This window comes from Paroedura picta, chromosome 8, assembly GCF_049243985.1.
Source record: "Paroedura picta isolate Pp20150507F chromosome 8, Ppicta_v3.0, whole genome shotgun sequence".
Taxonomy (NCBI): Eukaryota; Metazoa; Chordata; class Lepidosauria; order Squamata; family Gekkonidae; genus Paroedura; species Paroedura picta.
In genome coordinates this window covers 69,336,727-69,350,605 of record NC_135376.1, presented here as the reverse complement: position 1 = coordinate 69,350,605, position 13,879 = coordinate 69,336,727, and the positions used below count along the sequence as shown (strand labels likewise).

General features: G+C 43.8%; 2 protein-coding genes across 5 annotated transcripts in view; one reads left to right on the top strand and one right to left on the bottom strand.

Annotated features, from left to right (window-relative positions):
• MARCHF5 (membrane associated ring-CH-type finger 5) overlaps window positions 1–13,398 on the bottom strand; it is a 30,609-nt gene extending 17,211 nt beyond the window's left edge. Inside the window, exon 1 of one of the 3 annotated variants that reach the window (XM_077350252.1) lies at window positions 13,285–13,398. In XM_077350252.1, the coding sequence (XP_077206367.1) occupies window positions 13,285–13,370 (86 nt within the window). In that variant the 5' untranslated portion in view covers window positions 13,371–13,398. Of the gene's footprint in view, window positions 1–1,827; window positions 1,860–12,962; window positions 13,260–13,284 lie in introns of those variants that run through there. The other 2 variants (XM_077350253.1, XM_077350254.1) reach the window with 2 other exon arrangements.
• CPEB3 (cytoplasmic polyadenylation element binding protein 3) overlaps window positions 13,332–13,879 on the top strand; it is a 92,931-nt gene continuing 92,383 nt past the window's right edge. The window contains exon 1 of one of the 2 annotated variants that reach the window (XM_077350240.1): window positions 13,332–13,570. The gene's annotated coding sequence lies outside the window, so the exon portion shown is untranslated. Of the gene's footprint in view, window positions 13,571–13,825; window positions 13,845–13,879 lie in introns of those variants that run through there. The other variant, XM_077350239.1, reaches the window with a different exon arrangement.

Below are 13,879 nucleotides of genomic sequence, written 5' to 3'. Positions count from 1 at the left end.
AACAATGGAAAATACAATTTAAAACCGAAACAGGAAAAATAACAACCCCAACCAACTCTCTCCCCCACCCATCTTCCCCTGCAATGACTGGAAACAGGCACCTCACACCATAGATGGGGTGGTTTGAGGGGGGAGACCAACTGATGTTCCGCCACCCAGCCTCAACCAAATACCCGGTGGAAGAGCTCAGTCTTGCAGCCTCTGCAGTAAGGGTTACGCCCTATATTAAAAGATGTAGCTAGTATGTAAAAGGTAAAGGTATCCCATGTGCAAGCACCGAGTCATGTCTGACCCTTGGGGTGACGACCTCTAGAGTTTTCATGGCAGACTCAATACAGGGTGGTTTGCCATAAGTAAGTACAAATGTTGGCCATCCCTTCATCACGAATATTAAGAAGTAGAAGGGATTCCTCAAATATAGTGCCTAAGTAGCTGCATCAAGAAACCAAAGAGAGACCTACTATAAATAAAATAGGTTCAACTTCTCAAGCATGCTAATTTAAATGTAACCTACCTGCAAGTAAGCGCAGGTCAGGTCATAGCCTTCTTATTTCGGCTACAGAGCTCAATAGTTTCACAGGCTTTCTGAAATCCATGGACATAGCAGCTTGGTTTATATGTAACTAACAAATCATAATTTGACCATCTGTGACCAAGCCCTGAGCCTGCATACTCTACCAATCAAAGCCAAAAATACCCTTATACTTGTAGAAATTATAAGCAATGCTGAGATACTGAATTCTTTCACAAGAAAGCAAGTAACACATCCACAGCACCTTCAATAGCTTGCCTGAGTTACAAGAAGCTTGATGGTTATCCCTCAACTGCTAAGGAGGAAAAACTATAGAGAACTGGGCCACTGACACATAGCTGTTAAATGCCTTGCGGGAACCTGACACCCGGAAAAGGTCTAAAGTTCATTCAGACGATAGAAGAATAAAGTGACAATATATGCTTGCAAAATAACACACTTGAGTTAGTCATTAAAGATTAACTTTGAAGTCCTAAATATGTGGGTTACTTGAAATATAATGGATGCCACTCTTACTGGTTATTGCACTTACTTTATAAGCCAAACCAATCATCAAATATATTTTTTTAAATTACATTTTATTTAATTGCTCACAAACAATGGGTGACCTATGAAAAGAATCATATGATATCCTTCATATTCTTAAGCCTTTAGCAAGTTATGAATAATGAATAACAAATCCCTTGTTTTCTGTCATCATCTTTACCTTGTTATTGACAGTAGCTATAGCAGAAAAAGCTAAATAAAGCCATTGACATGGGGATCTTGGTTCTTGCCAGATTTTCCATTTTCTTGTATTGAATAAAACATTACCTTGATCCTAGTGCAGAATCAGGTCACTACTCAGACAGCAACTTAAAATAGAAATGGCTGGCTAAGTTAAACGAAGAGCAGTTGCTGAAAAGTCAAGCCTCTCTCCCTTGCCATCTCTATAAAGCCAGATCAAGGAGCACTGATATATTTTTCCAGCTCATTCCTGTTTTAAAACTAGTGTGTCACGCTTGGAAATAAGATTCCATTTTTAATGCAAGATGTATCATAAGGGTTGTGTCACAAAATAAGTATAAGAACAAGTGCAATACAATGCATTCAAATAGTATGAGGCATTCAACAAACAGTGTTAATAGCACTAGGCTCACTAAAGTTAGAAAAGAATCAGACATCATTTGTCATATATGGTGCAAAAATAGAATTATGGATTGATATTAGGAAATGAAAAGCACATTCTGGGGTTTAAGATATACTCATGGTTACATATTTATTTGAAATTTTCCTCTATATCTCAAGACTATTACCTTGTTTGTGCAACCATCTTCAGATGTAGCATTCTGACAGAAACTTCAAAGTCTTCTTTCTCCAATCCCAATCCGATTCACATATATATGAGGGACAAACGTCCACACCTTTGTAGTAGTGTGACTTGACATAGTTCACTGCTAGAGAGTTCTCTATTCTTTTGCAACCCAAGTTTTGATCAAGACTCAAAATTTGGATACAAGATTAATTCTCAATTTGGGTACTGTCTGAGAGATGACATGACTGACCAACTTCCAATTACACTCCAATTTAAGGATTCTTAGGTGGAGATACAGGGTAGAATCCTAGCACTTATAAACGTTTTCCCCCAAGCAGTTCCTAAGGACGGGGAAACCCACTGGAATAGAGGAGAGTGCAACTGCCGCAAGAAGAGGGAAATCAGCAAAACACACACACAAAAACAAAACAAAACACCACTCTTGCCTGAGCTCTTGAAGGATGAAGTTATTTGATTTCTGCTTCCTTTCCCGTAACCTCCATTACTATTTGTTCTGAGAGGAATCTGCAAGGACCTAAAGGGAGCACCTCACTTTACCTTGTATCCCACTCCCCAAATTTCTTCTCTTGTGGTAATGGCCATATTCTCACCTTTCCTTCTTCCCACTTACCCTGAGGGCATTGATTTTTAAAGTTACAGATGCTGCTTCTATTAGGGGGGAGAGTTTAACTTTTTTTTGTAGATTTCAGATTTTTCTTCTAAAAATTATGAAAAGTATAAAATAAGAAGAGTTGGTTTTTATATGCTGGTTTCCTCTACCTGAAGGAGGCTCAAAGCAGCTTACAGTCGCCTTCCCTTTCCTCTCCCCACAACAGACACCACACCACACACAAATATTCCCATACTGGCCAGACTTAAACCAAGGAAGGTGCTAAAGTTTACATGCACTCTAGTCTCTTTGTTCAATATAAGATTCAAAAATAGTCTAGCTATGTAAATATCAAATGGGGAAAAGTAAGAAGTTCAGCTATTTTGGCTGGAACCAGACCCTCTCAAAAGCTGAGGACTTACCTAAACATGTTTCTCACATCCTCCCCTAGTGCACCATGAGGACTTCCAGTCTGATGTACATTCAATGTTCTATACTCAGACCTCAGTTCCCAGGCACACAGGACCAGATTCAGATCAGGACTATAGCACACAGCAGTGATAAGTTTTCCTCTGCACACCATTTTCCTGATCTCAAAGAGCTGCTACTGTCCCACTGGAGAAAGCTATGTGTAGCTATCAGTACATGTAAGTTTCCCCTCTAAGGCAAACAGCAATGACTGCACAGGAGAAAGAAGATTGAAGCCTCTACTCACTGTGGGCCACAGTCCCAATCCAAAAGGGCACCACAAATATAGGAACTGAGTTCTGAGCATGGAACTCTTGGCTCATGTCTATCTAAATCCAAAATTCTTGCAACAAACTCACTCTTTACATTTTCTGGTAGATTCAGATCTTATAGTTACAACTGCAAGTATGTCCTTTTATCCGAGAAAGAGATGCAGGACAGTCAACCACAAGGAGTAATGCAACAAAAGTCAATTTTAATCAAGTGCCTGTGAATGTCCAGAGATACCATGTTGATGGACGCTGGTTATTTGGTCCTAGACACCGTACTGACTCACAAAGAGAAGAAGACTCCACTAGCACATTTTAATACTTATACATTTAACACATCACTTTTTATCTTTAACATGATTCTCACAGATAAACAACAACAAATCCTCCATTAAAAAACTGTATGCCATCTTTCACAATCACAGTTGTACCAGGTGGCCAACAAAAACTGAACAGGAAGTAAACAACCAAGAAATAAACACTATAGTTTTACAATTCCACCAAAACACTACCCTCCTTATGACATGCCAACCTCAAAAGAATATCATCTCTTACGGAAGGCAGACAGAACAGTGGGCACCTCCTTGGGACAGGGTTTCATAATATTGGATCTGCCACTAAGAGAGCAGGCCCATGCTGTGGCCAAAAATCTCAACCAGGAAGGATCAGAAGTGGTCAGGCTCATAACAAGAGTTTTCCTTTAAAAATATGCAAAGAGCTCTCAGTTTTATACATCTGTACACAGCCCGTGGCGCCACGGGCGCCACGGACTGTATAAAGGAGTAAGGGGTGGTGGGGAGGAGTTAGGGCGGGACCGGTCCGGGATAAAAACTCGGAGGTGTCCAATCAGGAGCCGCGAAGCGGCTCCTGATTGGGCCCCTCTGAGTGCCACTCGAGGGCCAAGTGGCCAATTGGGAGGCGCGCGTAGCGCGCCTCCCTATTGGCCACTTGGCCCGCCCTGGACTGGCCGCCCACATCCGCCATTTCCCCACTTGCTAAAGCCGCCGCCGCCGCAAGCAGCCCGCCTTGCCGCCCTCCAAACCGCCGCGCCGCTGCCAGAGCCGCAAAGCGCCTCCCGACGCCTTAGCCCGCCGCACAAGCCAGGAATCGGCCCCTAAAGCCGCCGCCGCCGCCGCCGCACAAGGCCCGGGAGACGCCAAGCAGACTCACTCCCTTCGCCAGGCCGGAAATCGGCCCCTAAAGCCGCCGCCGCCGCCAGCAGCCCGCCTTGCCGCCCTCCAAACCGCCGCGCCGCTGCCAGAGACGCAAAGCGCCTCCCGACGCCTCAGCCCGCCGCACAAGCCGGGAATCGGCCCCTAAAGCCGCTGCCGCCGCCGCTGCACAAGGCCCGGGAGACGCCAAGCAGACTCACTCCCTTCGCCAGGCCGGGAATCGGCCCCTAAAGCCGCCGCCGCACGAGGCCCGGGAGACGCCCAGCAGACTTACTCCCTTCGCCAGGCCGCCAATCGCCCCCAGAAGCCGCAGCTGCCGCAGGAGCCCCGGGAGACGCCCGGCAGCCGCGGGGACAAGCCGACTACTCTTCACCGATCTGGAGCTGCACCACCTCGACGCCAGCTGCCCGGTAAGTGAGCTGGGGCCAGGAGCGCTCTGCGCGGCTGCGAGGCACTCCCTGCGCCGAGAGGCTACCGCCCATTCCCCGAGGGAGATCCCGGCCCCACCAGAAGCCTCCTTTCCCCAGCCCCCTTTTCTCTCCAGCTTCTGCCGGGGACGGGCTCTCCCCCCCAGCCCAACTAGCGCCCATTTTATTTAAAATTAAAATGGGCTTAAAATCTAGTTAATATATAAAATTATACCCAAGTGTGAAATCTGCTATGTGTAATTTTCCAAAGGGCCAATGGGAGAGATTTAGGATCTGGGATTTACCTTTCACATGGGGTAAGAGGCATAATACAACTCTCCTTTGCTTGCTGTCAAAAGTCATTGCAAGTTGGGAGACGACTGTCCGCAGTCATAAATGCCCCCAAGATCACAACTAATAAGAAATGCTGAGGAAAGTGAAAAGAATCCTAGGCTACAACTGGAAATGTAAAACTGAAAGGAAATTCTATATTTACACAAGTAAAAATGTTCTGTGATTAGGGGAGGCAGGAAAAGCCTTTGACAGAGAACATATGAAGTTTCATCAGCTTGTCCAACTTAAAATAGCAAACAATAAAGACTGATGTTTTATTTATTCATTTACTTTTATAGGCCTATCTTTCTTGCTGACTTAAGGCAGATTGCATGGTGCAATACAATGCATTCAAATAGTATGAGACATTCAACAAACAATGTTAATAGCACTAGGCTCACGAAAGTTAGAAAAGAATCAGACATCATTTGTCATATACGGTGCAAAAATAGAAGTATGGAAGTCGAGAATAGAACAGTAAGAGTGAAATAATACATACAACAACCATGTTTCCTTTATAAATGTATCCATTATACTTTATATATATCCTCCATTATATATAAAGGCCTTATAGCCTTTATAGAAATGCACTCCTGTACAATTCTGTTCTAACAATTTGCATTATGACAGAAGTATGGGGCTCAACAGAGAAAGCACATGTACAGGCAGTTGTTGATCTTACCTATATGCAGGGAGGTCCACTCACAAGGCCTCAATCAAATCAGCAAAGCTGTTGTGACATGATAAAAGGGATAGTCCTGCGGATATGTCCAAGGCCATGAAGGGCTTTGTAGGTGATTAACAGTATCTTTAATTGACATATCAGACTCTGTAGGACACAATCTGGTACATCAGAAGTATTCACATTCCACTCTGTGTAGGTTCACCTTCCAGCCATGTACATTGTCACTATATCCATTCACTCTCTGGCTGTATTCCACTTCCCTTTCAAACCTATTCATCCCTTATGCCTCCTTCAAAGCTAAATCATCCACCTTCCATTTCATAAACACCTCTGTCCTCTTTTCCATATTCTCCTCTAACATTTCTGCATCCAGCACTCATTTACATCATTCTCAGCCTTTCCTAAACCCCCTTCATTCCTCGTCCTCTTAGATTTCTGCCCACTTTACCCATTATCCTATTTTCATCCCCACATCCATAGTATCACAACAGGTCTGCAGAGAATACAAGTGTTTCCAATGAAAACACTCCAAACTACTGAGATTTGCATTTTTACAGTGGGGTGACATTGTCCAATTACACCCCCCCCTCCTGATAGTAGCCACTTGCGCCCAGTGGCTTACTGTCCAAAAGGATCCCTTGACCCCTGGCAGTACATTTTCAAAGATCCCAAGCAGCTTTTGTGAAAATGGAAGCCTGGAAAAAACCCATCCCTGTGAGTATCTTCATCTCATGCAATATGGACTGCAAAAAACTGAAATTACTAGGCCTAGTTCATTTGTGTGGTTTACAAAATCACTTTCAAGAAGTGTGAATGAGCTATGATTAGAACATTTTTTCACCCATAGAAACTACTGACCTAAAAAGACCAAATCTTTATCCACAGAAACTACTGACCTAAAAAGATATAAATGATCAGATTTCAAATTTTAGGAAGTGGGAGAATTGAACTGAGATGTCAAAGTGTTCAATGTTCCTCTAGAAGCCTTTAGAAATGTGACAGAAAGTGAGGATTTTTAACGAACATTTAACGAACATACTCATTCCTCTCAACATATTATAGAATTTGGCTTGAAATAGTCATCTGTCATTTCCCCAGTATTATTCCAAAGCAAAATATTTAGAATCATTTGCCCTTTTGAAAAGGAAGAATCTCCATTTAAATGCTTTGTGCCTAACACTATCATGGTGGATTCAAATGTTGGTCTGAAGTAGCACAATAAAATCAGAGTCCAGTAGCACCTTTAAGACCAACAGAGATTTATTCAGGGTGTGTAAGGAATTCTTAGTGTGAGGAAGAGTGCTTGCACTCAAAAGCTCATGCCCTGAATAAATCTTTGTTGGTCTTAAAGGTGCTACTGGACTCTGAATTTACTATCATGGTGGTCATTAAATAAGAATGGCTTACTGAGCTGCTACAGACCAATCAATATAAAGCCTTTGAATCCCAACACTCCTCCTGAAGATTAGAGGAAGGAAGTACATCTAGAATCTGAAGAACAAAGTTTTATTTCCCCAGTAGAGAAGTTGCTAAACTGCCCTTTCATTATATATATATATTGTTTTGTGTATTATTAGACATGTGAATTCCTGGGGGAGGAACGCTGGGGTAAAGTGTTCTTTCTTCCAGAGAACTTTTATCTAATTTTTTCAATGGAAATTTTTGAAAATATGGGAAAGTCTCAAAATGCACATATGAAAACTTAAGTTATGTTGCAGCATAAATTAATTATCATTCCTATGCATGAATACGCTGTTCTCAAATATATGATCATTGCTGAAATTTGACTAATTTTGTTCATAATTAATGTGCTATTACATGTGTGATTTATTTGTTTACCTCCTTCAGTGTATGCCTTTTTCATTAAGACTCAAGGCAGATTAGAGCATTACAAGATAATGCAAATAACTAACAATACATACAATTAACAAAGCAATAAAACTAGCTTACACAGATAAAGATATATCCATCTGATATATCTCACAGATAAAGATATATCCATCTGATTGATATATCTTACTGTTCTTATTTCATTACAATACAATAGCCTGGATTTCACAAGTTACAAGACTGAACAAACTGGATTTTAAAATTAAAGAGAAATGAGAAAAAGTCTAATATGTCCAATAAACCACACAATATAGGGATGGAAGAAGAGCTTCCTAAAAACTTTATGACTAAAATTTCATCACCATTACTTTTTAGAATGTGCCAACCTACCCAATTTCATTTTATCAGGTCCCTATTCCCTTTATATGAGCCTCTTGTGGCGCAGAGTGGTAAGGCAGCGATATGCTGTCTGAAGCTGTCTGCCCATAAGGTTGGGAGTTCAATCCCAGCAGCCGGCTCAAGGTTGACTCAGCCTTCCATCCTTCCGAGGTCGGTAAAATGAGTACCCAGCTCGCTGGGGGGTAAACGGTAATGACTGGGGAAGGCACTGGCAAACCACCCCGTATTGAGTCTGCCATGAAAACGCTAGAGGGCGTCACCCCAAGGGTCAGACATGACTCGGTGCTTGCACAGGGGATACCTTTACCTTTTATTCCCTTTATGAAAATACCTTCCTGTACATTTATGTGTTAAGAATTCTGTGAAGTGGCAACAGTTACAGGAGCGTTTCAGACATTGTCAAGCAAGTCATTCCACCAAGTAGGGGCCGCAACAGAGAATGCTTAGATTGGGGTGACAGTTGCAGTTATCCTTTTGGAGAGTGGCAACTTCAGACAGCTTTCCTCAAATGTATGAAGCTCAAATGAATGAAGTGGTCTTGTATCTAAGTGGATTTTTGGTCATGACAGACTTAGTAGGTAGTAACAACAACTTTGAATTGAACCCAGGAACTAATCATAATCTACAGAGCGAGTGCAGACTATGGTCAATTATGCACAACAGGAAACCTCGCAAAAAGACTGCAAAGACATTTGGTTTTTTTTTTTAAATTCTGCATGTGGCAGTGGTTTTGCCACAGAAAACCCATTGGAGTATGATTATGCATGGCACTCACTCCTCATGGCATTTTCTGCGTTGTTTCCTCTCAGTATTGTAAACTTACTTTGCTATGACTTTTCCCCTTACATCTGATTCTTGGGCACTTTTTATGTTACTGTGTTTTCTGTCTCCTCCCCTGAGCTGTCTTACACCAATGACTGAACAGAAAGCCCATAAACTACGATTCCCATGAGGCTCTGCCAGCAGCATGCGTCAGTCAGGTGACATTGCCGCTGGCCACAGCGTGCCAATGAGCTCCTAGTACAATGGATGAAGTACTCTCCCACTCGAGGAAAACTCTCTCAAATGCATAATCCTTAGCTTCGGTCCTTTGACTAATTGACATGTGGTCCTTTGACTAATTGGAGGTGGGCCCCGAAGGACGCCTTCCCCCCCCCCCCCCGGCCCTTTACTTCATCCCCCCCAGCCCTTTACAAGACACTTCATTGTTGTGGCATGTCTGTATCTTATTTTGAAGGGATGCTTAAACATTACCATAGCAATCAGAGAGTGCTAGGGCAGTGGTTGAGAGTAGAGGAGTAAACTACCCCCCCCACCGGGCCTCAGTAAAAGACGTTGAGTGGTCCCCGGTGATAAAAAGGTTGGGGACCACTGTACTATGGTATGCAACCTCCCCCCCAAAAATCGCATGTTTCAAAAAGAGGCAATTTAACAGTGTCAGTGATCTGACTTCGATGAAAAGCTGTCAGTGTATGACTATTTTAGGTGTAAAATGTATACTCTGCCTTGCTCCTGATAGGAAATAAGCTTTGTGTGGCATTCTACACCAGCTGGAGTTTCTGAGTTGTTTTCAAGGGCAGACCCATGTACAGTGCGTTAGAGCAGTCTAGTTACCATGGAACGGATCCACTTAGCCAGATCAGCTAGGTCAAGGCTACAAGATGAGTGGAGATAGAAAATTAAAAAAATATATTTTTTTACAGCTGCTTCACCATCAACAATTCTTACTTTAGCGTAGCCCACATAATCTTAATTAAATCAGCAAGGATTAAAATTTAAGGAGGAAACTTGAAATCCACAGGTTTATCAGGACAGCTCCTGTTTCATGAGTCCTGGGGTTACACAGGTAATGAAAATCAGTATACAGGGCATGCACATGAACAGTATGCTAGTTTCTGATGGTTAGAGTGACTGACAAAGAGAGAAATTGATTAAAGAAATACCACATCTAAGAAATCAGTGTTTTGCTAGAAATACTAACTTATTTTACATTGTAGAAACAATATGCCTGAAGTATTTTAACATGTGCAGAGTACTATGCAATAACTGAAAGTAGCCAAATCATAAACTCAAATGGCTAGAACAGAAAATATATATTGAATGCAACTGATTCAGGCATATCTGCTCAATTGTTGACCAATGTTCTTTGGGCTGATCATGCTTCACCAATGTTAAAAGATCTTCTATAACCTCCAGTCAATTTCTGGGTGCAAGTCAAAGCATGAGTTTTGAGCTAGAAAGCCCTAAATTATCTGAGATCAAGATATGAATCTCTATATGAATCTACCTGTTTGCCAAGGCCATCTTCAGGATACTTGCTCCACCTAATTTTACCCACTGAGATGATGTGGGTGTCTAACGTATTTCAGTTACTAAGGGAAACTATTTACCAAGTGATCTCTAATTTCAGTTGCCTGTTTACGTATGAGAACTTTTACTTTCTCGTTTTAAGCTTTGCTTTTAGGTTTGGTTGCCTTGAGATTGTATGACTAGAATTTTGTATGCTATTTTAGACACGTACTTTAGCAGTTAAGGCAGGATACGTTTTTAATTTTCTTTTTAAAAGGTTATTTCCAATAGTTTTACTATGTATGACTTGTGAACTATGTATGACTTGTGAACATACAGACAAATCAACGTTGCTGAATCCTACAACTTCTACTTAGCTGTAATATCTTTTGTACTTCAGGCTAAAGTATTAAGAATTCAAAAGCTTCCATTAAAAATGTGCATGAAATGGCTGAAATTAGGGTTGCCAAGCCATAGCCTGGCACCCTGAGAATGTCACAGGCAGGGCAAGGACCTGAAACCCCAAACTGCAATGTTGATCTTGGAAAATATAGAATATATTTCTGGGAAGAATAATGGTATTCCTGTTGCACTGTCCAGAAAGGACAACTCACTAGTAATAAAGACTTGTCTCAGATACTGGGTTGTCAAAGGAGATGCTTTGGGGCTGGTAGGTATGAGGCTATCTGCATGGTATTTTATGTCATCTTTGAAGTGCGGCTATGCATACACTAGTAATTGTTTTAAATTCTTTTAAGTTTCGATTAAGTACAGCATGCCAGGCTGCTGAATGGTGCCTTTCTGTTTCCAAATGGGGACAAGGAGATGTGAAGAAACACCCTCCAATCAATGTTTCAATGACTGTGACTACTCTCTGAGGGGAGGGTGGCGAAAAGAACTCTCAGGATGGCTGAGGGGAGGGTGGCGAAAAGAGCTGTCAGGATGCTTATGGTCCCAACCCCATCTGCTACTAGTAAATCAAACCTACAACTATAAAACTGAGAAGAATAAAGGGATAGAAGGAAAACAATGCATCAACATCAGGGCATTTTGAAAAAATTCTACTTAATTACTGGATTTTGAGTTCTTTTCTTTGCTGTTCATTTTTCCTAGTATTAAACAAAATTTTAAAAATCATTTTCACTAATATGAAAACCCTAATATGACACCAGCACACCAGGTGATGCTTTGAACCTCAATTCCAGAATGTCACCTGATGTATCAACATTGCATCCGGGTTTTTACCAGGAACTGACGTCAATGTACTGGCATTTCCTGCCCAAAATGGGCAAATTTGTTCAATAAATGGGCAGATAATTTGTTCAATAAATGGGCGGAATTTATGGCTATCCCCTCCCCATAGCAGGTCTAAGTGATGGGCTCAAGAGTTGAGGAAGATTACCTATTTTTATAGGATTCAGTGCATAACAGAGTGGGATTTGATCTCATGTCTCCCTGTCTTACTACAACATCTTTTTCTAAGCAGAACAACGCCCAAGCTCACATCCTGAACCAACATTACTCCTATTTCAGGTTGTTTGGCAACCAAATTCACACTAAGCAGCTTTTGTTCTTTATTTTGTTCTTTATTCCCTACTACAGTTTTAACATTACTAACCTAGACTTTATTTTTCTTCTGCACATCTTCCTGTGTGATTTGAGCAACAACCCAGCCCACAAAGAACCACAGGAACACATTTCAAAAAGAGGACCTGGAGTGTGTTGAGCAGTCATCATTTATTATATAAAATGCACTAGTTCAACATTTTTAAAACATAGTCATCTTAATTTAAAAACATCACATTTCTAGCTACATATGGAATAGACCAACACAGAATGGACCATTCTGTGTTGGTCTATTCCATGTACAGTTAGAAATGTGATGTTTTAAAATTATGATTACTGTGTTTGTAATATGTTGAACTAGTGCACTTTATGTAATAAATATTTACAAACTTTAAAAATTATTTATGCAGCTCAACCTTTGGGTTCCTAACTTTTCTGGTTAGGCTGGGTTTTGGTTTCGCTTTTTGGTTTTGCAGAGCAGTCATCATTGCCAAAGGCCAGTCACAAAGAGCAAAAAACAAACAAACTACAAGTATACAAACACTAGCTCTCCATACGTTTCAGCAGCATCCCCAGTTCTGCCTGAGCCCCGCCCCCCGCCCCCCGTCAACGATGGACCTGAGACCTGCCAACCCCCGAACGTGTAAGACTACATACTTTTTAGCACATTAAACACAACCTCGGAACGCCTTATAGTCCCCATTAGTCCTAACAAAAACGCTTTCGAATGGGTGGGATGCTGTTGGCTAACGAGTGCGCCCAGCACCTCCATCACGTTTCTGACCCATTCCACACGCCTTGGACAATGCCCTTTCGGTGTGCTTTTGCAGCTGAAACAGGGAAATCTACTACTCAAGTGCATCGGAGCCAACGTGTCATCCCTCAAGCGACACAACGGCCAACTCGCTCCTTTATCCACGCTGAAAGAAACCTTCTGCCGCCTCCTTACTCCCGTTGGCGGCTGCCCAGTCCCGAGAGTTACTCGGACACCACCTGTGGGTGCTTCGGTTGCCGGCCGCCCCTTCTCCAGGCCTCTCCGCTTTGCCTCCCCCAGACAACCCCCCTGCAGCCAGCCCGCGCTCCGGGGCCTCCTGCCCTCCCGCCCTACCTGTCCAGGGTCTGCGGCATCGCCAAGCCCGTCTGCTCAGCCATCCTCTCCGGGTGCGGGGAGCCCGGGGGCTCGGCCACCACAGGCGCCAGGGGGAGCCCGCCTGGGAAGCAAGGCCCGCAGCCTGCCCGGAGGAGAACGGGACCGAGGGCGGCGGCTCCCTTCGGGCACGGAGCGGGCGAGGGCCACCGACCGGGGCGAGCTAGGCCTGGCCGCGGAGCAGAAGAAAGGAGAAGGGGGAGGGGAAGGGAGAGAACCAGGCCGCAGCCTCTGACCGGAGGGGGGGGAGGAGCGACCTTTTGCGCACGCGCGGCGCTCTTACCTCACAGAGGAACCCGCCGCTGCGCCAGGATTCCCTTCTCGCCCGCTCCAAAAGCGAGAGACTGCGGAGAGCACCCAAGGCACCATGGGAGATGTAGTTCCTCTCCCTTTCGATTCCTGAGGGGATTTAAAGTCTCCCCCCCTCCCCACTCCACCCCCTACCCACCCCTTCCTTCTCCTCGCCTCACAGTTGCTGCCTTACCCGCCGCTGTATGTAAGCGCGGGCCGGGTGGGGTTTTGTCTTCGGCTGGGGACGCGGCGAGATGGCTACGTTCGCTGCGGGAAAGGTCAGCACCTTGGCCCTGGCAACGTCGGTGGGGGATCTGTTGTCACCCCCGTTTCCCTCGCTGCTCTCCCGCCTGCCTGCCTGCCCCTTTCGGCGGCGGGGAAGGGGAATGCCCTGTGATGGTGTCTGATGGGAACCGCTGCCCCACTGCCATCGCCTATTGTGCCCCTCTTTTTCCAGCTAGCCGAAGGGGGGGGGGGAGGCGACCATGGTTCATCTGACCCCCCCCCTTTCCCGCTGCGCCCAGCTCTTGCAGACACCTTTCGCTTCCTCCCGTGAGCGAGACCTTTCTCTCTTTGTCCCCACCCTC